General features: G+C 45.0%; 2 protein-coding genes across 2 annotated transcripts in view; one reads left to right on the top strand and one right to left on the bottom strand.

Moving 5' to 3' along the window:
* ABAT (4-aminobutyrate aminotransferase) overlaps positions 1–22,814 on the top strand; it is a 39,202-nt gene extending 16,388 nt beyond the window's left edge. The window contains exons 2-16 of the mRNA XM_083585275.1: positions 1,282–1,419; positions 3,525–3,622; positions 4,430–4,459; positions 5,613–5,730; positions 8,626–8,675; positions 10,171–10,251; positions 11,190–11,282; positions 11,999–12,061; positions 13,505–13,568; positions 14,370–14,518; positions 15,093–15,230; positions 16,452–16,619; positions 17,560–17,706; positions 20,347–20,458; positions 22,050–22,814. Coding sequence (XP_083441401.1) covers positions 1,350–1,419; positions 3,525–3,622; positions 4,430–4,459; positions 5,613–5,730; positions 8,626–8,675; positions 10,171–10,251; positions 11,190–11,282; positions 11,999–12,061; positions 13,505–13,568; positions 14,370–14,518; positions 15,093–15,230; positions 16,452–16,619; positions 17,560–17,706; positions 20,347–20,458; positions 22,050–22,171 — 1,503 coding nt within the window. The 5' untranslated portion in view covers positions 1,282–1,349 and the 3' untranslated portion in view covers positions 22,172–22,814. The remainder of the gene's footprint in view (positions 1–1,281; positions 1,420–3,524; positions 3,623–4,429; positions 4,460–5,612; positions 5,731–8,625; positions 8,676–10,170; positions 10,252–11,189; positions 11,283–11,998; positions 12,062–13,504; positions 13,569–14,369; positions 14,519–15,092; positions 15,231–16,451; positions 16,620–17,559; positions 17,707–20,346; positions 20,459–22,049) is intronic.
* Positions 16,718–17,218, bottom strand: LOC310749015 (small nuclear ribonucleoprotein F-like). Its single transcript, XM_083585449.1, has one exon. It carries the CDS (start codon positions 17,119–17,121, stop codon positions 16,858–16,860), a length of 264 nt encoding a protein of 87 aa, XP_083441575.1. The 5' UTR covers positions 17,122–17,218; the 3' UTR covers positions 16,718–16,857.
* Positions 22,815–23,357: the final 543 nt, after the last annotated feature.

Here is a 23,357-nt window from a genome sequence, read left to right as displayed (position 1 = left end):
TAGATTTGTCAGCAGCCTTTGACATGGTCGATCATGATCTTCTGGACCACCGCCTCGCAGATGTGGGGATACAGGGCATAGCCCGTAACTGGCTGTGCTCTTTTGTCTCTGGTCGGGGACAGAGGGTGGCACTAGGGAGGGAAATGTCGACACGCCACTCCTTGGTGTGTGGAGTGCCGCAGGGCGCAATTCTCTCCCCGATGCTTTTTAACATCTTTATGCGCCCCCTTGCCCAGATTATCCGGAGCTTTGGGCTGGGCTGTCACCAATATGCTGATGACACTCAGCTCTATCTGCTGATGGATGGCCACACCGACTCAGCCCCGAACACACTGACCAGATGCTTGGAAGCTGTGGCTGGATGGTTTCGTGGGAGCCGATTGAAACTAAATCCTTCGAAGACAGAGGTCCTATGGCTAGGTCGGGATGGCATGGGGATGAGGGACCAACTCCCTTCTCTTGCGGGGGCCCAATTAGTGCCATTGCCTTCCGTTAAGAGTTTGGGTGTAATCCTTGACGCCTCCCTTTCCATGGAGGCGCAAGTTACAGCAACAGCCAAGGCGACATTTTTCCACCTTCGCCGCATCAAGCAGTTGGTCCCTTACCTTTCCCGCCCCGACCTGGCCACAGTGATCCATGCGACAGTCATCTCCAGGCTTGACTACTGTAATTCTCTCTACGCGGGGCTGCCCTTGAAGCTGTCCCAGAAACTCCAGCGGGTACCACTGTATAAAGCTAAATAAAACTGAAACAGCAACAAAAGCAGAACTTTGTAGTAAGCTCATTCACGTGTTCCACTGAATACAAGTAGAACTCATCTTTGCACGTCTAGGAGTGTTTGTGTTTAAGAGTATAAGCTTGTCAATATGTACACCTCAACTATTGTATGCACAAAAACATACAACTTTGAATGTTATATGTCAATATGAGTTTACAGGTCAACTATTTGTGTACACAGGACAGGATGGTGGTGATTAATTCATTGAGAACTAGGCTGTCATTGGCTACCAACCACAATGGCTGTGCTTTGCCCTCACAGTCCGCAGCAGAAATGCTTCTGAATACCAGTTGCTGGAGAGCAAAGGAGAGTAGGGTGTTTTTTTGTGCTGGAATCCTGCTTGCTAGTTTTCCACAGGCATTTGGTTGGCCCTTGTGAGAACAGGATGCTGGACTGTTGGGCGCCTGATCCAACAGGCTGTTGTTCTTATGGGGCTATGATTCATGGTCACAGGAAGAATGTATTTGCTTGTGTGTTGAGTCTCTTCCTTCTCTGTCTCCCAGGTCATCAGCACCAAGGGAGGAAAAAAGAAGGTTTGATCCTTTGTTTTTGTGGCGGAAGAAAAGGGGACATGGCGTCGATGCTGCTCAGCCGACATCTAACGAGTTCGTTGCAACAGAACTCTAGGATTATTGCAGCTGGTAAGTGGTGGGGAAAGCACATGAAACAGAATGGAGATATTGGTAGAGTTCCACAACTCAAGGCAGTGGCTTATATTAGTCCTGTGATGAATATCTCCCCCATGTTTCCCCCCTTCCTCCCACCAGTCTTCATTTATTTATGGAAAAAATAAATCACATTTGGAAATTACTAGAAGGGAGGGGAAATATCATTGAAATTCAGGGGGAGGCTTGCCTTGTACCACATTCACACCACACATTTAAAGCACCATGATATCACTTTAAACAGGCATTGCTTTCCCCAAAGAATTCTGGGAGCTGTAGTTTGTTAAGGGTGCTGAACGCTGTTAGGAGGCCCTAATCCCCCTCCCAGAGTTTCAGTTCCCAGAGTGCTTTAACAGTCAGTCCCTCTTTCCAGGGAACTATGGGAATTGTAGCTCAGTGAGGGAAATATAAGGCTCTCCTAGCGACTCTCAGCACCCTTAACAAACTACAGCTCCCAGAGGTATTTGAGGGAAGCCGTGACTGTTTAAAGTGGCATCATAGCGCTCTCAATGTATGGGGTGAATGCGACCTCAGTATAAGGCAGATTCCCATGTTCCTTACAAAACGTCTTTCCGTGAGCAAAACCAGCCAGCATCCAAAATCTTCCCTTTCTGTTCTGGCCTTTCAAGAGGCTTTTAAATTTCTCTTGGCTGGGAAAGGGCTGGGGTTGTCTGGTACAAACTGCCTCCTTCTGCATCTTGTTTATCCTCTGGAGCTTCTCGTGTTACTCTTCAAGCATCCAATAAATAGGATTCATCTCCCAGAACATTGCACAAGAATTGTTTACTTGCTACGCAGTTCCCACTGGCTTGGCCTCCTGCTCTGTGAAGATTCCTGTTAGCAAAACTGCAATCTGAATTTGGGCATTTTTTCACCATGCACCAGAATTTTGGTGAGAAAGTAGATTGGCTCTACAAAAATATCATAGAGGCAGATATATGTCCTGCATTGTATACCCACAAGTCTAATACATTTGGAGGGCCACAGATTCCCCATTCTTTAATCTAGTTCATCGTTGCTAGTGGTTTTTCAGCATCTCAATGAGAGGTTTTACACATCACCTGCTATCTGAATGACCTTTTTGTTTTGTAACTGGAGACGACACGGATTAAGCCTGGGAACTTCAGCTTGGAAATAATGTGCTCTGTCATCTGCGCAATGAAATAGAGGAAAGAACCTAGGATTCTGCCTCATTCTGAGCTGGTCCATCTAGCTCAGTGTTGTCTACACTGACTGGCAGCAGCTCTCCGGGATTTCACACAGGACATTCCTAATCCTTCCTGGAAATTCTGGGGATTGAACCTGGGACCTTCTGCATTCAAATCAGATGCTCTGCCACTAAGCTACAGCTTTTCCGACCAGCAGGAATGTTCATGAATCCTCTATTGCCATCCCATCAACTCAGCTGATCAGTGTTCAGAGGCTTCACTGCCACACGTGCAATGCAGTCAGATCAATCAAGCTCTGATCAATAAATTAAATCAGCTAAAGTTTCGGCTGGTTTCATCACTGGAGGGCATACTTGTAAATCTTTTTCTTGGGGAGGCGAGGCTATTTTTGGTCCTAGTGTGTCAGCTCAGTTTGGACAGATGGGGCTTCTAGCCATGCTTGGTAGCCTTTGCTTAATAAATTATGTCAGAGGCTTCCACCAGTGTCTCAGAAAAGGCATTCGGACTGTTTTTTTACAGAAGGCAACTTTATTACACTGCAATGGATTTGTTCAATAGATATGTACACTCAGGGTGGCGAGTCCCGTTTCACCACTTGAGGTGATCCCAGAAGTGCCACCTTGCCCTGCTGCTACCACCAAACTACCCACCACCAGGATCTTGCCCCAAATGGACACAATCTTGCCTGAAATCTGCACTGACAAAGGCAGTGCTTCTCTGCCACTGGCGGAGGCAGCAGGTGCCCCCTGGAGAGCTTCTGCCACCTGAGGCAGCAGCCTGGTTCTGCCTAATGCCTGGGCCGGCCCTATATACAATCCAGTTCTATACATATTACCCAGAGGGGGGTCCTATTGTGCCCCTTAAACCTTTAAAAAAATGACTTAAAATTGGTTAACTTTATATTCCTTGCAGGGCACAGAGGAATCAGTCAAGCTGCAGCAAAAATCGATGTGGAGTTTGACTATGATGGGCCCCTCATGAAGACAGAAGTCCCCGGTCCAAGATCCAGGGTAAACTGATGCATTGAGGCAGCCGTCTTTCAAGCCCCTTGTTATTGTCCTGGTTTGAATGCAGGGATGGGGGAGAATTCGATTCAGTTTGCATTTAAACTGTCACAATCGCATTTTTCGAAACAAAATGAGAATTGAAAGGCAGCCATGCTTCCAAATTTGCACTTCTACAAATTTTGTGATGCTGTTTCCCACCCAGTGTTCACAAAAATACATCTATTAGGAGAAGGTGTGCATATAAAAATGAAAATAATTGAGAAAATAACACAGATGTGTGTTAGGAGAAATTGTTTGCAGAGAGGTGTTCCTTAGTCGAAAGTGCATACCAAAACGTGCTGATGAGGAGATATTTGCGCTAGAATACTGAACAATTCTCATGAAGTTTTAAAAAAGGGAAACCCAAACAGCCACAGAAATGTGAAGAACTGAATTTAGGATTTGAAAAATGTGAAACCAACAGAAACTGAAATTGACGGACCTATCAATTCCAATTGATACGTCACACTAAGCCACACAATGGCTTAGTGGAAGGTGTGCAGACTCCAAGAGGAGAGAGTGCAGCCAATTAGTTCCTGAGCTGAGCTGAGCTGAGCCATGGTTTGGCTTAAAGTGTCGCCGGAACCCAGGCTCACACTTCAGCTCTTTCTAGACTAACCAAGGTTGCCCTGTGGTTTGGAGATCTAAACCACAAGCCCTGTTCAGACAACATGCTAAGCCGAACCATGACTTAGCTCAGTGTATCTATCCATATCATCCTGCTTAAGCTGCTAGTTATATTCATAATATTCTTTCTCTCTTTCCTTCCAGGAATTAATGAAACAGTTGAATAGAATTCAGGTAATTTATCCTGTTTTTAGTGTAAAAATATAAATCTTTTGCCCCCAAACCCCGTACCTGCAGAGCCTTATAAGAATAGTGGGCAGCAAATCAACTGTGGATGGGTAGGCAACCGTCCTTGCAAATGGGGAGGGGGCATTCAATACTTTCTTGAGAAGCTGGCCATATTGATTTTCAAGGGGGGAAATGGCCCACAGTCCCCGGCTTGGAAGACGCTGCAGATTGGGGGGGGCCCTTGGAGAGTTCCCCCGTGGCTGTTATTTGTCTGTTCTTATCTCTCCCACCCACCTCTGCATGGGCCACATTTGACCAGTTGTCAGAGCCTCCGAACTCTCTGTCACCTGGTATCACAATGATGTCAGGTGGGTTGTTTTTGCCTGCAGGGTTTGAAATCAAACCACACGGGCAAAAAGCCCAGTGCTTTTTGCAAATCCCAGCAATTAGCTGATGCAAGCAAACCCTCTTTGGCTCGGCCTTCTTTACCTGCCAACATAGATGACATCAGGTAGAGGGCAGGTATGTGTGTGGCTTGGCCCACACAGCCTTAGGGACCAAATGGAGAACCCTGGCCAGTCTTCTTAGGCCTGGGAGCTGGAGTTTTCCTTATTTGGATTCATTTTTATTTTTTTATTTAGAGCGTTTGTACCCTGCTCTTCAGCTAAAAAGCCTTTCAGAGCAGCTGACAGACCATCAGTTCAAACAAGACAGCCCCTACCTGGAGATTTACAATCTATTTTTTAAAAAAAAGATGCAAGGGGGAGGGGGAGGGGAGAGGAAAAAAGCAAACTCAGTTTCCCTGATACGATGCTGAGGAGCAGCTTGCTGTGTGCGCATGTGACTATTTTCAAGTAGGAAGCTGGTACAGGACCCCAGTCTGGATCAAGGGTGCACTGCTTTTTATTCAGAATAAAAAGTGGCTGCTTCAAGCACAATCGAAAGAGCATGAATAAAGAGTGCCGTGTGTTGACTGACCCTTAACTTCAGGGCCCTGCCAGGGAGGAAGCAGGCAGACCAGGACAGTGTCATGGCCTCAAGTCTTTTTTAAAACTGAGGAAGTCCCCCTCCTCCTCCTGTGTTAATTGGCCTGAATGGTCTTTCCCGGGAGCGGGGGGAGTTGCAATGAAGGCCACTTCTCTCCCTCCCTTCCTTCCAGAATGCAGAAGCCGTGCACTTTTTCTGCAACTACGAAGAAAGCCGGGGAAACTACCTTGTCGACGTTGACGGGAACCGAATGCTGGATCTCTACTCTCAGATATCTTCCATCCCAATAGGTAAGCCAAGAGGATGTTCTCTTGTGGGGGGGCATGAAACTCCCTTCTGGGAGATGTGGGGTTGCCTGCTGTCTTAAAAACAAACAGTTGGGCCATTTTTGCAAGGTGGAGTTGTAAAAGTCCATTGACAGCGAAACAGAACCTCCTTGTACAGTGGCAATCTACCTCTGAAGAAAAACTGCTGGGGCAAATAACAGGGTGGCTGCTTCATGCCCTCCTTGTTGTCTTTCTGGAGGCATCTGACTGGTCGCATTTGTTATTGTGGTTAGTGTCCAACTGGGACCAGGGTCCAAATCCTCACTTCACCATGAAGCTCACTGGGTGACCTTGGGGCCAGCAACTCACACTCAGGTTAACCTACTTCACGGGGTTGTTGTGAGGATTAAGTGAGGAGTGTGGGAGAACCATGTAGGTCACCTTGAGCACCTTGGAGAAAAGGGTGGAGGGATAAATGCAATAAACAACAAGCAAACAGGAGGCTGGACTGGGCAGACTCTGCACTGGTCCTGCAATGCAAGTTTAGCATTCTTCTTTCCGTGTTGTGAGTCCTAAATTTGAGCAAACGTTGGCCCGAAATGCACGTTCTGGTCTAGAGCCAGGGTTGTCATTGAGCAAGGCACTAGGAGGAGCTTTCCAAACTCCGAAGAAAATAGGTTAGCCTTTACGTAAGACTTCCAAACAGAACTGAATAGCTACAGAAGTGGAACTGGCTAGGCCTCCAAGCTCCTGAAGGGCAGGAATGCAGATTAATGACCACAAGAGTGTGCCATTTTATTTTGGCTAGCTGCTGTGTAGTTACTATGTCTGAGCGGTTTCAACAATACACCGGCGTCAGAAGAGCACCAGCTGGGCCCGCAAGCTGTCAACGAAATATTTGAAGTTGTGAAAATGGTGCTTGTGACGCTGAGCTTGCAAACTCTTGATTGTGTAGAACTTAATGGGTCACTTGCTGCTGGCTAAGCTGCTGTGATTTGACGGAATGTTCAAAACACTCAACCTGCTCAGGGTAAGCAATCATGTCATTAGTAGAATGTGACAAACCAGTCGCATGGCTTTAGGATCGTTGCCAGAATAATTGGTGCACACACAACTTTTGGAGACTTTGCAGGTGGTCACTGCAGTGCTTTTAGTTGTAGTTAGTTATTCCAGTATCAGTGATTCTGAAACCAGTTTTTTTTGGGGGGGGCATTTAAAAGAGGAGCATGGAAGTATGGACCGGGCCTCCTACTGAAGGTGGGTGCTGGCAAGTCCCATAATCACAGTCACTGCTCTTTGTCTCTGGGCTTCAATAGGGTGGCCAAAATGTGCCTTTTGGGGAGAAGCATTTGAATTTGTTACTGTCCACTGTAAAGGTAAAGGGACCCCTAGGGACACAGGTGGCGCTGTGGGTTAAACCACAGAGCCTAGGACTTGCTGATCAGAAGGTCGGCAGTTCAAATCCCTGTGACGGGGTGAGCTCCCGTTGCTCAGTCCCTGCTCCTGCCAACCTAGCAGTTCGAAAGCACATCAAAGTGCAAGTAGATAAATAGGTACCGCTCCGGCGGGAAGGTAAACAGCGTTTCCTTGTGCTGCTCTGGTTCGCCAGAAACAGCTTAGTCATGCTGGCCACATGACCCGGAAGCTGTATGCCGGCTCCCTCGGCCAATAAAGCGAGATGAGCGCCACAACCCCAGAGTCGGCCACGACTGGATCTAATGGTCAGGGGTCCCTTTACCTTTACCTTTAAAGGGACCCCTGACCATCAGGTCTAGTCATGACTGACTCTGGGGTTGCTGCGCTCATCTCGCTTTATTGGCTGAGGGAGCCGGCGTTTGTCCGCAGACAGCTTCCGGGTCATGTGGCCAGCATGACTAAGCCGCTTCTGGCGAACCAGAGCAGCACACGGAAATGCCGTTTACCTTCCTCCCGGAGCTGTACCTATTTATCTACTTGCACTTTGACATGCTTTCGAACTGCTAGGTTGGCAGGAGCTGTCTGCTGTACTGATTCCTAAATCATGCTCTTTCCCTGTGCATGCCCTGTTCGTCCTTGGAGGTGCTGTATTTTCTTCCAGCTTTAGGGACAGCTGTCCCAGTGAGCTACCCTAGAAGTAGCTACTGTCCTTGTGAAATGAAAATTCACAATAGCACTCTGTCAAATAACAGAGCAGTTGAGGCCAGGCAGTGATCCATTTTGCATGCATCACTAAGCCAAACAATGGCTTTGACTGAATGAGTAAGTGTTGCAGGGGGTTGGACTAGATGACCCTTGGGTCTCTTCCAATTCTATGATTCTGTGGTGCACAGTGCAAAAATTGTGGCTGCTTGGCTCCTCCCCTGTTCCCACAGTCACTGCACTATCTGGAGTTAAGCCATGGTTTGGCTTAGGGTTACATGCATAACCATGGCTTAGCTCTCTTGCTCCAAATAAGCCACAAGCTGCAATCAAGTTTGCTCCAGGAACAGAAAAACTGGGGGAGGAGTGAAATGGCTGTTATTTCCTCCCTGAGTGCCAGCACACTTACTTGCTCACACATAGCCATGGTTTATCTTAGCATTATGTGCAAACCAGGCCAACATTCCTGTTGATTTCCTGTGGTTTCTGTTCCTCGCGTTCAAATGACAACATAAATGAGAAAAAGGAAGTGAGCTAGAATGTGGTCATCAACAGCCCCCACACTCAAATTATGTTTTCCAAAAACCTTCAAAGGGTATGCTTACCACCTACCAACATTTCCTCTCCTAAAATTATTTATTTCGGCAAGCTAAGCTTTTGGCTATGCCCTCCTTCCCCCCCACCCCCCCGACAAAGGGATACAGTGAGTTGAGGGCAGTTAAGTACACCTTGAAGATGTTAGCTGCAAGGTGGCAAGGTTCCTTGAAAGCCATTGGAAATTCTCTCTCTGTTTTGTTTTAGGTTACAGTCATCCAGCTCTAATAAAACTCCTCCAGCAGCCCCGGAATCTGGTAAGGTGCTTCTTTCACCCAAGTCACTGAAGCAACTCCTACCCATGTTGAGATTTCTTTATTTGTTGATAAGCACTGCCCAATATTGCCTGAATTTTACTTCTTTCCCCTCTGGTTTTGGAAACTGCATGCTGGAGTTTGCTTCTGGAGGGTGGCCAGGTTTTCCAGTTTTCTAGGAATTGGAGAAACATCTCTTATGGGGCCATTTCTGGCTCTCAACCACCACCACCCAGGCCCACCTCTTAAGTTTCTTCCTCTACTTTCCCATTGTCCCCTTCTGCTTTTCTTTGCTACAGATAGTGCCCATCTGTTTGGGCTTCCTTGGAATCAAACCTGGAGCCTTCAGATCTGTGGCTCTCTGCCCCTTATGGGTGAGCCACTCAACCAGAGGTTCATCAGGCAAATCCCAAACCATATTTTTGTGTGAATCAGACTGTACTTTTATTATAGGAAAGAAAAAAAGAGAGAGAGAGAAATGGATGGGTAGGAATAAGATGAAAGGGGAAACTCAGGGGAAGGGAGGAAGAAGACAGGTGCAGATGTTAAAAAATGTAAAATGCATAGGAATATAGGAACCTGTCTGTCTTATACTGAAATCAAACTATTGGTGCACCTAGCTCAGTGTTGTCTACACTGACTGGAAGCAGCTCTCCAGGGTTTCAGACCAGGGGGTTATTCCCAATCCTATCTGGAGATGCCAGGGATTGAACCTGGGACCTTCTGCATGCAAGGCAGAGGCTCTACAAACAAGCCTAAGAGCCTTCCCTTTACAAACATAGGGAACTGTTTTGGACTTCAGTTCCCATCGTCCCCCCCCCCAGCCAATACCTCCTTATTGTTTTTTGTTTTTTTATAAAATATTTATTGAGATTTTACAAAGACATAAGTTTACAAAATACAAAGAAAACATATGGAAAGAAAGAGATAAAAAAAGAAAACATACAAAAATACATAAAAAAAGAAAAAGGAAAAATAAAAATACAAAATACAAAAAACGAGTAGATAAAAAAGAATTAAAAACAAATCCGTTTTTTATAACTTTAAACTCATTAGCTTGTTTCCTTGACCTCACACCTCCCCTTTTTGTATTCCCATTTAAATAATCAAATCAGCAAATCCTTACCCTCTTTCGTTTATCTTAACTCTGTAACTTAACATATTATAACTCTATATTTTCATCCATTATCAATTCATTTTTGCATATTCTTATTAACTTTGTTGCTAATACCACTTATTTTCAATCCAACATCATTTTAACATTCATTAATTTTACAGTGTTTCTGCAGATAGTCTTTAAATTTCTTCCAGTCTTCTTCCACCAACTCTTCTCCCAGGTCTCGGATTCTGCCAGTCATTTCCGCCAATTCCATATAGTCCATCACCTTCATCTGCCACTCTTCCCTCCTTTTTGTAGTCCAGAGCACCTGGAGGGCATGAGGTTGGTAAAGCCTGTGCTGTTCAGTGCTGACTTCAAGCTTTTCATCTTGTTTTCCAGAGTACCTTTGTCAACAGGCCTGCCCTGGGGATTCTTCCCCCAGAGAACTTTGCTGAAAGGCTAAAGGAATCGTTGCTTTCGGTATGTTTTGCGTTGGCAAAGAAATGGCCCCAGCATGGATGGTTTGGGAAGTTTCATTGCACAGCAGCCAACTTCCTGGTGTGGTTTTTAATTTCCTGTTGTAGTGTGAATGGTTCAGGTTCAACCCTCCTGGCCCCATCTCCTCTGCACGAGTCATGTCCCTCACTGGTTCTTCTTCACACCTTGAGTGTTTTTGCCTGACTGGAATATGTCATTGAACTCTGATGATGTCTTTTCCTTGCCTGGATGGGGAACAGAGGGGAGATGTGTCAGTGTGTGTAGAAATCCACCTACTTTACAAAAGTAAAATGTACCTGTGTTGCTCCACCCACTTTTGCCTCTGGCCCCGCCCACCACTCCCATGTGGCCCTCGGAAGGTTACCCATAAGAGAAGGTGGCCCTCAGTGTGAAGAGGGTTCCCCACCCCGGCTTAAATAAGCACAGATTGTACCTCAAAAATCTGTTTGGAGAGCTGAGTTGTCCCACCTTACTGCCGCCTCCCAACATTTCCATCTTGCAATGCCAAAAAGTAAAATAAGCAACAAAAAGCCAAACCATTCTGGCAACCCAGGAGATTGCAACACTATGATGAAGGCTTTAGGTGTGTTTAGCACTACACAGTGGTAAGGCCATGAGGAAAATGGCCCCTCTAGGGCTCCTGTGCATGTGCCTCTATGGCACAAGCCATAGAGCACAGAGACAGGTTAAATGTAAGTTAAGCCAAATATTCAGTTCTGCTTTTAAATCAAATTTATTGAAATTGTGGAAGTGGAGCCAGTTGCTCAGGGAAAGTTAATGGGTCACTGGTGGTGGTGGTGCCTAAATGGAAGACTATGCCCAGGATATGTACTTCCTTGAAAGTCTCTTGTGTTGTGCCTTTTGAGATTAAATGTCACTGTAACTCTTTTTTTTTTTTTTTGCTCTCTCCCCATTTACAGGTGGCTCCTAAGGGTCTATCTCAGGTTATAACCATGTCTTGTGGATCTTGCTCAAATGAAAATGCCTTCAAAACCATATTCATGTGGTACAGGGTGAGTAAAACATAGGAGACCATCTCAAAATCCTACAATCTGCAGGTGAGGCCTTATTGGTGGTGCCGTCACCGTGGGCTGCTTGGTTGGCATTGACCCATGGCAGGGCCTTTTCAGTGGTGGCTCCCCAGTTCAGTAATCCCCTTCCTAGAGAGGTGCATCTGTCACTATCTTCAGGTGGGATTCAGTCCGATATCAGCAAATTCAAGTCCAGCAGTTATAGTTGGTTAGGAGGTCTTGCACTACAGACCCACTCTCCCTAAAGGTCAGACATTTTATATAAGAAGAAGAAGAAGAAGAGTTTGGATTTGATATCCCGCCTTTCACTCCCTTTAAGGAGTCTCAAAGCGGCTAACATTCTCCTTTCCCTTCCTCCCCCACAACAAACACTCTGTGAGGTGAGTGGGGCTGAGAGACTTCAAAGAAGTGTGACTGGCCCAAGGTCACCCAGCAGCTGCATGTGGAGGAGCCGAGACGCGAACCCGGTTCCCCAGATTACGAGACTACCGCTCTTAACCACTACACCACACTGGCTCTCTATAAGAAAATATAAGAAAATTTCACTGGAAAGTTTGGGGCAATGTCATCTACCCTCCCTGCAAACAAATCAGGATGAATACTCAATAAACAGGTCATCTGGAAACGCCCCATAGAAATTGATGCTGGAATATTTTTCCATCTCTGGAAGTTTAATAGGAAGCCCATTTGTTTTCCAGAGCAAAGAAAGGGGGCACAACAGTGTTACCAAGGAAGAGCTGGAGACATGCATGATCAACCAGGTAAGAGAGCCGTATCTGAGTCACCTGGTGGAGATTTGCAGATTCTTGGATGCAAAATAAGCGTGTGGAACCTAGAGGAGGCAAGATCCGCATCCATGACTTAAAACTAAGAGTGTTAGCATCATGGTCAACCTGTCAGATTAAGACCAGGGAGAGACTTGGGTTCAAATCCTCAGGCAGCCATAAATGTCACCTTGAATGAGTCACCCTTATCATAGCCCACCTGACAGAGTTGTTGGGAGGATAAGACAGGTATGGGATAGGGGAGGGGGGAGAGAATTTTCCTTACCACCCTGAACCCCTGGTATGGAAAGACACAAACATTTTGCAGTTTTACTCTTTTTGTTATTCTGTCTTGCTTTCATTGTAATCGAAAGACACCTAGAATACTGGAGAGATGAGGAATAGGTTATTTCAACAAAGGTCCCCTCCTTCTAAGCCTGGTCGGTTGCATAACAATGCCTGGAGCTTCAGTACAGGGCTTGATGCTGCCACCTAGAGAGGCTACTGAATTATGCAACCAATATTATGAGAGTGCCTGAATTCATAACCTTGCTGAAGCAAGCCCATCCAGTCCAGCATCCCGTTTTCATAGTGGCCCACCAGTTGGAAACCCACAAAGAGGACCTGATCACAAGAGGGCTCTCCCCCTTTCAGCAACTGGTGGCTTTCAGCAACTGGTATTCAGACGCATCACTGCCTACGACCTTGGAGACAAGAGTGTAACCATCATTTCTAGTAGCTATTGATAAGCCTTATCCATGAATTTGTCCAGTCACCTTTCAAAGCTATCCAAGTTGGTGGCCATCCCCGCCTCCTGTGGCAGTGAGTTCCACAGTTTAACTATGTTCTACATGAAGAAGACCTTCCTTTTATCTGTACTGAATCTTTCAACATTCAGCTTCATTGGATATCCCTGTTTTCGTGTTAAGAGAGAGGGAGAAAAACTGCTCTCCATGTCAGACATAATTTTATGAATTTCTGTCATGTCGACTCCGACTTGCTATTCCTCCCGACTATAAAGTCCCAGATACTGCCACCTTCCTCCACAGAAGAGTCACTTCACCCCATCAATCATTTGGTTAGCCCTTTTCCCTACCTTGAATTAAAGCGCATGCCATAACTTTCGTTCTACAACACGCGAATGAATTCAGACACTCTGTCGCCCTAGCACAGCAAACATGCTTTAAAAGAGAGAACCTGACAGGGAAAGAGAGAAGTGACAGGGAAATGCGTTGAAAAGTGTGGGATGGACAAGTAGCTAACAGGAAGGCAAATGAACACCCTTCAAGCAAACTGGGTCAAATGCTTGTTGCTGTACGACATCCTAGGGATAAGAAGGAACGTTCAATAAAGACCGGATGTCATCTGACTTCTGAATAAACTTTGTGCCAGTGGATCAGGATGAATGCTCAGCAAATAAGTTTCTTGTTTTGATTCCAGCCCCCCGGTTGTCCAGAGTACAGTATGCTTTCCTTTATGGGCGGTTTCCATGGGAGAACTATGGGTAAGGAAAAGTGTTTAGATGTGTGCTTTTGGGGGAGGCAGGGAAGAGTTTGGGGCCACTTGAACCTGTGCATTGTGTGGTATCCTTCTCCCTACTTTGTCTGGGGGTAGCAGTGCAGAAGAGAGGGCTACGAGATGTCATTTTGCCATGGCCCCCCTCAAAACAAACAGCAGCCTTGGCAGTCAGGTAACATCAATGCCATGCAGTTGAAAGAGGCCTGTAGTGATAGAATGAATGCTACTGACAAGCTAGTTGGATAGGCGGGTGGGTGGGTGCATGCCATTTTTTATAATGATAATAATAATTTATAATAATAATTTTTTATTTCTACCCTGTCCATCTGGTTGGGTTTTCCCAGCCATTCTGGGCGGCTCCCAACAGAATATTAAAAATAGAATCAAACATTAAAAACTTCCCAAACACGCTCCTGCACGTTAAAAATAAATCCTCTCAAGTAGAAAACTAGCAAAGCAGTATAAATTTTCCTGCTGCACTACTTTTCTTCTTGTGGGGAGCTTCTTTACACAAGAAGGAGGTACTAAAAATGAGGCTCTTTCACACCTGCAATTAGAGCGGTACAGTCCATTCTCTTCATCTCATTCTGAGGCAGGGTAGCATAATGGGATTGATAGATGGACTGTGGGTGAGTGGCGTGGGTGCCACATCTTGAATGTTTTATATTATATAACTGTTACTTTTGAAGCTTAACTGCCAGGAATGTATTCTAAGAAAACCAGAAAGGAGAAAAACTGCTTTAAAAAAATAAACGAGTCAATGTGTTGGTGTTGCCCCTTCCTGCAGGCTGCTTAGCTGCCACGCATTCCAAAGCCATCCACAAACTGGACATCCCTTCCTTTGACTGGCCCATCGCTCCCTTTCCAAGGCTGAAGTATCCTCTGGAAGACTTTGTGAGAGAAAATCAACAAGAAGAGGCCCGCTGCCTAGAAGAGGTGAGATCTTGGTCATGAAATTCTACTCATATATTGATTCAGAGCAGAACTCCAATGTGTAGTTAGCTGAGTAAAAAATTAAACACATTGCAGGATTCCCCAAAAATAGACCAGAGGCAATTAATATTTCATCCAGCAGAGCTTTACTGCTGCTACTGAAGGCAAATGAACATAATGGTCACAAATCCAATACATTCAGGATTTGCACTGCCCATAAGAAATCAAGCTGCAGCAGACTTAAACTTACAATAACTTATACTAAGTCCCTCAACACTATATACAGAACACCACACCAGAAGGAAGAGAGATAGAAAGAGAAAGTGAAACCCAGGCTCCTTCTGGCCTTACTTTTATAGCCAGCATGACCTTGACAGAAAGAGATTAGAGAACCAGTTTAAACCAACTGTACTCAGCTTCTCTGAAGGAATAACCCAAACATCATTTGTTCACTTCACCCGCCCAAAATCATTTCCATTTCATTTTCCCTTAAAATATAAGTTGGCTCTTACATTTAATGGGGGGGATGTCAACAGCCAGTTGTTTTTTCAAAAAATAAAAAATGTTCAACATACAGGTGGAAGATTTGATTGTAAAATACAGGAAAAAGAAGAAAGTTGTGGCAGGAATTATCGTTGAGCCCATTCAGTCAGAAGGAGGGGACAACCATGCCTCAGATGACTTCTTCAGAAAGCTGAGGGACATTGCCAGGAAGGTTGGTAGAAAGCCAGACTTAAAATTTGGGATATTGCCAAGCTTCCCATTGTTTGTGGTGGGTTAATTTGAATGTTTGCTGTTGTTGTTGTTGTTGTTGTTGTTGTTTGTTGTTACTTTTACGAGGCACTTGTATCGCAAAGGCTATGTACAAATCTAGTCTGTTTTTTATGCTGTTCCAAGAATCTCTATTCTATCATTTATTTTTTATTATCATAATTGTATTTATATAACTTTTGATTTTTATATTGTATAGATATGCTATGTATTGACTTTTGTGTTCTATGTTATAAACTGCCCTGTGGTCTTTCAGTGCAGGGTGGTATATAAATTTGTATTATTATTATTATTATTATTATTATTATTAATTTTCAGTTCAAGGAGACTGAAACATTAATTAACGTCAAAAACAGAGAGCAGGATAGACTGCCTCCTCTCCACCCCCAAAAAAGAATTATGCTTAGATGCACAGGTTGAAAACAAACACGATAACACAGCAATTATTTGAGGTTGTATCCAATGCTAATCCTACTCTGAGTAGACTAACTCGACCCCACTAAAAGATAGGCAAAAAAATTTAAATCCAGAGGCCCAAGTGAATAAAAATCTTTTTGCCTGATGCCTAAAAACAGATAATGATGGCGCCCTGAGGAGAGTATTCCACAAGCCACTAAGAAGGCCATTTTTGTGTCATTACCCTCTGCACCTCCATCAGAGGAGGCACATGGAGAAGGGCCTCGGATGAAGACTGCAGGGTCCCATTGATCCAAGAACCCATTTCTCAACTGCACAGCAATTCTATTGGTGGGATGTGCAGTGCAGGCATCTCAGATGCTTCATCCACATATCCTGTAAACTGCTGTCTCCTGCAGTCATTGCAGGGAAGGCAGTAGGGAAACATCTGTCCTATTCAGTTCCTTGTTATTCCTCCTACCCCCACCTGCTGAGAGTCCCAGTTCTTTATTTTACTAGTTATTGCGCTTACATTCCACCTTTTACTCCAAGGAGTTCAAGTGGTGCACATGGTTCTCCCCCTCATTTAATCCCCACAACAACCCTGTGAGGTAGGCTAGCCTGAGAGGCTGTGAATGGCCCAAGGTCACCCAGTGAGCTTCTTGAGTTAGATTTGAACCCTGGTCTCCCAGGTCCTACTCTAGCACTCTAAGCACTACATCACCACTGACTCTCCAAGTAACTAACATTGTCCACTCTCTCTGAGCAGCATGGCTGTGGTTTCTTGGTGGACGAGGTGCAGACGGGAGGCGGATGTACCGGCAAGTTCTGGGCCCATGAACACTGGGGCCTGGATGACCCAGCCGACGTGCTGAGCTTCAGTAAGAAGATGATGAGTGGCGGGTTTTTCCACAAAGAGGAATTCCGGGCCAATGCTGTAAGTCACAGATAGGGAACCTTAGCTTTCATTTGGTTCCACATGCTGCCCTACAATATCTGTGCAGCTGGTTTTGTTTAGTTTTGGTTTTTTGGTAATTTTTCTTCAATGACAATGTTTATCGTTTGGCCATAAAAAATGTTACTTGACGAAACTTTCAAAAAGCAAACAAACAAAACCGGACAATTAAATTTCTTAGCACAGTTAAAAAACAACAACAACTTTCCCCCCAAAATAGTTATTCTCTCATTTCTCCATCTTCTTCTTCTTCCACACCCCTTATATGAAGGACATTATTGCACCTTATCAGAACTTCACCAAGGTGTCCAGATAATGCACCATCAATATATTCTTCTGTATTTGCAAGCTGCATGTTCATGTAGCCATCGACGGAGACGAGGTAGCCTTTGTATTCCATCCCCCACTTCAGCTTCACCATCACCATCACTGGCTTCCCAGTCAGCCCGTTTAGGAAGGGCTTTGGATTGAGAGGCAGACTCATAGCAACCAGACCAACCTAAGGGCGGCTGCGGCAACAAAAAAATTACTCGCAGGCAGCACGTGTGCCCGCCAAAGCTCTGCTGTGCAGCTGGTTTTAAACCCCTAACCCCTATCTCAGCTGACTCCCTGGTCATTCTATTAAAAAGTGCATTAGAGGAAACTGAACCACACTCAACTCCATTGAAGTGCATGGAATGTTTTGTTTAAATGTCGGCAGGCAGCCTTGTTGCTTTAATGGTGGGCAGCAGCCTGACAGAGGGGCCAAAGTCTCCTTCAATTGTCTTAACGGATCAAGGAGCAAAGATGTGCGAGGCATTATCTTCTTAGCTTGCACTGCTGTTAGTTAAACATACTGGAATCTGTTGGGCTAAGCATTTCTTACAATCCTCATTGTTTCTACTGTTCCCTTGTTCTCTCCTTCCATCCATCTGCCCTGCAGCCATATCGGATTTTCAACACGTGGCTTGGGGATCCCTCCAAGAACCTTCTGCTTGCAGAAGTCATTAATGTTATCAAAAGAGAGGATCTTCTCAGCAATGTTACGCATGCAGGGAAAGCTCTGTTGTCAGGGCTGCTGGATTTACAGGTAAGCCTCCATGCAAAAAATTTTATCAAGTGCTGTGCCATAAATTGTGATTTCTTTCTTTCTTTGTGGCTGGAGGCAGTAATGCTTCTGAAAGCCAGTTGCTGGAAACTGCAAAAGGGGAAAATACTCATGTGCTCAAGTCCTACATGCGAGTTTCCCTTTGAGGCATCTTAGTGGCCTGATCCAGAAAGACTCTTCCTACGTTGATTAAATCCGCATGGGTAGGGTACAGGGTTTCTGATGCACTTTTGAGGTGGCCAAGGGCAGTTTGTGAGCTTCCTGTCATTCTACAAATCATCTCACTATTAAGCTACAAACATATATATATGTACCGCTCTTGCAGGTGCCAATGCTAGGCTGGTACTTAAATCACAAGAGTAGGTTTTGAAATGCTAAAGAAATCCCAGAGTGCCCCAAGAATGAGGCCAAGAAACAGATGCCTCTTCTGCAGAGGAACAAAACCTTTGAGAATCTGGGGGACAGATTTTAGCACAGCACTAATTTCAGGTTGGCCGGTTCTTTGTATTGCGGCTGAGCGGCTATTATAAGAATAAGAAATCCAGGATTGGGTTGCAATCACAGCCCAAGCTTTTTAGAAGATGCTGACATTTTATTTGCAGAGAGAATAACAACTTATTTACATCAGGGGCAGAGAACCTGTTCCCTCCCCTCCAAATGTTGCCAGACTCCAACTCCCATCAGCCTCAGCCAGCCTAACCAGTGGCCGGTGTTGATGGGAGTTGTAGTCCATCAACGTCTGGAGGGCCACAGGTTTCCCATCTCTGTTTTACATGGACTCAGCCACCGTGGCTTAACCCTCAAGCTTTCCTCAAGCCATAGATGTGTAATTATGCAAACTGGCTGTTACTGCGAGTGCTGGTAACGCAGCCAAATCCATATACAGTATCCTCAAACACACTATCACTGCCTCCAGTCACTGTGTGGTGCAAGTAACACGCAATCTCCAGTCGGCAAGGTGCAAGCAAAGTCCTGCCTTCTCCGGCAGTTCAGCAGGGTGCAAGGACTGCTTTGCACCAACAATACCTTCTGTTCTCACTTGCAGTAAGAAGACACCAGCTCCGTTTATTCAGCAAGGTGCCAGCAAAGCTGTCTTCTGCAGCCTGGCTTTTCGTCCTGTGATTCAGCAGGGTTTCAATTAACAGCTGGCAACACCACAGTGTAATATACAACTGAACTGCAGCTGTGAAAAAGGCAGATTTCATCTTAGAAATCCTAAGGAGAGGGGCTGAAAATAAAACAGCCGATATTGCTAGGCCGTTACACCTGTCTTTGGTGATACCTGACTTCGACAGCCCTGGTCACTTCACTTGAAGAAGGATATTGTGAAGCTCAGAAGTTTCAGAAAAGGGGATCAAAAATGGCCAAGGGGTTGGAGGAAGGTTTACAAGGATTGGGGCACTTTAGTTTAGGGGGAAAGGCAAGTTAACAGGGGGACATGACAGTGGTATATAAAATTATGCATGGTGTAGAGAAAGGAGATAATGCTCTCCTACATACACTCATTCATTCTCCTGTGTAATTTAATAAGAATGCAGTCATCCAATGAATCTGAATGTTAGGAGAGTCTGGACGGGCAAAAGATAAGTACTTCTTTGCACTCGCTCCCATGGGAGGCAGTGATGGCCACCAAGTTGGATAGCTTTGAAAGAGGATTAGACAAATAGTAGGGTTCCCATATTTCAAAGAGTGAAAATCCAGACACAAAAGTAAAAAATAAATAAAAAATTAATGATGTTTTTGAGCTGTTTTTAAGGAAAATCAGCAAAAACGACAATGCCGACATGGGTTGCCATACGTCCGGATATTCCTGGACATTTTGCCAATTTCCACCCAGACACAGCTTCCTACTACAGTATTCTGTGTATGTCTGAGAGATTCCAGCCGTATGGCAACCCTACAAATTCAGGAACGAGAAGAAATTGCAAGCATGGAGTGTGCTGTTGCACTCAGATCCTGCTTGTGGGTTTCCATCAGCTATTGGCTGGCTGATGCTGGACTAAATGGGCTTTTGGCCTGATCCAGCAAACTCACCTTTGTCTTACGACAAAGCAGCAGCAGCCAGCTTGGTTTTCTTTGAAGTTGCTACTAACAATAGCCATTTTTGTTAGGTTCTATTTGTGTTTGGGGGTCTCTTTTTAGCCTTGCATCTGGACGCCACGCCATAGCTGTCAACTTACAGATTTGAAAATAAGGGACCAGCAGCCTCGAAAATAAGGGATCAGCAGCCAAAATAAGGGATCAACAATTACTTTGATAAAATACATATTTTGTTGCATGCAAATGGCTTTAGATACCTATTAGGTCCATAAATTACCATATAGCATATATTCAACACAATAAAAGCAACAATTTGTTGTTGACAAAGGACAGCTGGACATAGAAAGGGCCCCATTACCTTCAGTAGCTTATTTAAGGGACATCATCAATAAGGGACAGCAATGGGACATGGCGCTGGGATAAGGGACTGTCCCGCCAAATAAGGGACGCTTGACAGCTATGCGCCACGCGAGAGGCTTCTCCCAGAGAAGGCAGCTCCCTGGTCCACTACTCATCCTGGCTTCTCTGTTCGTAGCAAAAGCAGAGTTAGAACTGACTTAAATTCTCCTCCCCTCTTTTCAGAGCCGCTACCCACATCTGATGAGCAGGGTGCGAGGGCGAGGGACCTTCTGTTCATTTGACACTCCAAATGATGCTATCAGGAACAAGCTCATTGTACTAGCCAGAAACAAAGGTAAGGCTCTGTGGGGTTTGTAGCTGCACCTGTTTCCTTATTTCTCATCAATTTGAGTCGCAAGGGTTTTGGCTACTCTGCATAGCCAATGGCCAGTGATGGTGGGAGTTGTCATCCAGTGGCATCAAGCAGCTGCATAATTGCTCTCATTTTGTATAATAGATCCCACCGGTTTTGTTTTTTATTTAATGCTACTAGTGACAAAAGTGCAGATGGTGACAGCAGCCACGAAATTAAGAGACGCCTGCTTCTTGGGAGGAAAGCAATGACCAACCTAGACAGCATCTTAAAAAGTAGAGACATCACCTTGCCAACAAAGGTCCATATAGTAAAAGCTATGGTTTTCCCAGTAGTGATGTATGGAAGTGAGAGCTGGACCATAAAGAAGGCTGATCGTTGAAGAATTGATGCTTTTGAATTATGGTGCTGGAGGAGACTCTTGAGAGTCCCATGGACTGCAAGAAGATCAAACCTATCCATTCTTAAGGAAATCAGCCCTGAGTGCTCACTGGAAGGACAGATCGTGAAGCTGAGGCTCCAATACTTTGGCCACCTCATGAGAAGAGAAGACTCCCTGGAAAAGACCCTGATGTTGGGAAAGATGGAGGGCACAAGGAGAAGGGGACGACAGAGGACGAGATGGTTGGATAGTGTCTTCGAAGCTACAAACATGAGTCTGACCAAACTGCGGGAGGCAGTGGATGACAGAAGTGCCTGGCATGCTCTGGTCCATGGGGTCACGAAGAGTCGGACACGACTAAACGACTAAACAACAACAACAACAACAACAAAGTGACAAAAGGGCAGCGAGGTCCAACCTGCAACCAATGAAAATCTTGATCTCTTTGGCATCAGAGTTCACTGCTATTCTCCACACATGTTCATGCACGTTTTAGCAGGAGTAAGGACTAGAAACTTACTTTAAGAAACAAACAGAACGGAGAGTTTCTTAATTGTTTATAATTTATTGTAAAATAAACTTAATTATGTATTATAAAATAATGCATTGCAAAACACTGAACAATTGATCCTGCGGATTTACAATACTTATGGAAGTTGTTCCAGCATTCCACAAAAGATGATCACTTTGGTAAACAAATCCTCCATGTTACGAAGTTTGTTTTCAAGTCTGCAGATTATTTTGTTTTGGCAATCACAAACCAAGTAACTCAGTGGTGGACTTCAGGCTTTAAAATTTCAGCAGCACCCTGTGCGACACCAAAATCTGAGGGGCCCACCTCTTGCCTTTTGATGCTTGTCATTGTCATGCTGCCCCCCGCAGCACCCTCTCCGCTGGGCATCCAGTGTGAGTGAACCAGTTGCACTCCCCTAAATCCGACTCTGAATAACTTCTTTGAAATCAGAAAGAAAAAGCAGAAAATGTGAGTCACATCCAGTGACCATTAAAGCCTGCCCACTGAAATTAAAGGACGTAGCTAACTTAAGTCCATGATTTTCAAGGAGTCTGCGCTGAGGATAATTTAGTTTTCTATTTGAAGGAGGGATTTAGTGAAAGTGTACATTCCTCTGCTTGTATGCTGTCTGACTAAAGAGCGCAAGGCATTTCTAAACCACATTTTCCTGTCCTTAGGTGTCGTGTTAGGAGGCAGCGGCGACAGATCAATCCGTTTCCGGCCTACTTTGGTCTTCCGCGACCACCACGCACACCTCTTCCTGAACATCTTCAGCGACATCTTGGCAGACTTCAAGTAGCCGAGTCTTACCTTGCACTGAGAGAGCCCAAATCCTATAAGAGTCTGAGAATAGTTTATTTAAAATCATAAACATATATATAAATATATATATATATATATTTTCACTAATAGGAAAAACCGAATTCATAAAGTGGGGGGTTTGTTTTGTTTTTCAAACGTTTGTTTTATTTTTCCATGCTTAGCACCAATTCAAGCTGCTTCCGACTTAAAACTCTGGACACCCTCTGGTGCTTTTGAAATTCCTTGCAAGTATTCTCGGTTCTGGGCAGCCAACCTGTTCAGGATGGGGACTTAAGGGTTGTTCATTATCTTGGTTAGGACACATGCTAGATGTTTGGTGCATTTAGTCTCTGAAGCGGGATTCCTGAGAGCTTCCCGGCGTTTATAACAACAAATTTCCTACCCTTAAGGTGGCAGTGAGACTTTTGAAAATGCACACCTACTGCCACTGATCCAGAGCTCTGTATACATACCAATGCAGATGGGAGCAGCTATTCATGCACATCCATGCACACCCCAGAGCCCCCAGACCCACAAATAATCACTGACTGGAGCCAACTGTGTTTGTATTTAAGCAATTGAATCATTCCCCCCTCTTTTTCGTAAAAAAAAAACAAAACACCTTTTTTTCTTTCCTTGCATATATGTCCCTTTTTTCTTCTTCTGTGGTACCAAAGGTGGTATCTGGCAGGTTCCCAGGATATCTCCCATCCAAGCACTGACTGGACTCAGACCTGCTTAGCTTCAGCTTGCATGCCTTTGGACTCAGACCCTGGGTCCCAGTTTCCTTTTGAGTTCCCCGTTGCATTTCCCTATATGCAGGTCACCAGAGACTTAATCCCAATTTCTATTTGATGCAGTTTCCTAACCCTGCATGGGTCACTGCCCTTGAGCATTGTAGATGTTTGGGATCGCTATCCCAACCCTTTTAGTGGAGATGCCAGGCACTGAACTTTGGACCCCTGGCCAGTGAGCTCCTCCTTAGTATTAAGAGAGGTTCCTTTTTATACCCCCCCCCCACCACACTTCCTGTGCCAAATGTCTCTGCCAGCACAGAACTCTCCTTCGCTGGAGGATTTTAAGCAGAGCTTAAGTCAGAGATTCATTAGCTATGATTCCTGCATTGCAGAGGTTGGACTAGATGGCCCTTGGGGTCCCTTCCAGCTCTGGAATTCTGTGATTCT

This window comes from Podarcis filfolensis, assembly GCF_964270895.1.
Source record: "Podarcis filfolensis genome assembly, chromosome: 14".
NCBI classification, from domain to species: domain Eukaryota; kingdom Metazoa; phylum Chordata; class Lepidosauria; order Squamata; family Lacertidae; genus Podarcis; species Podarcis filfolensis.
Note: the sequence above shows the minus strand (reverse complement) of the source record. Positions and strands in the feature narration are given on the sequence as shown.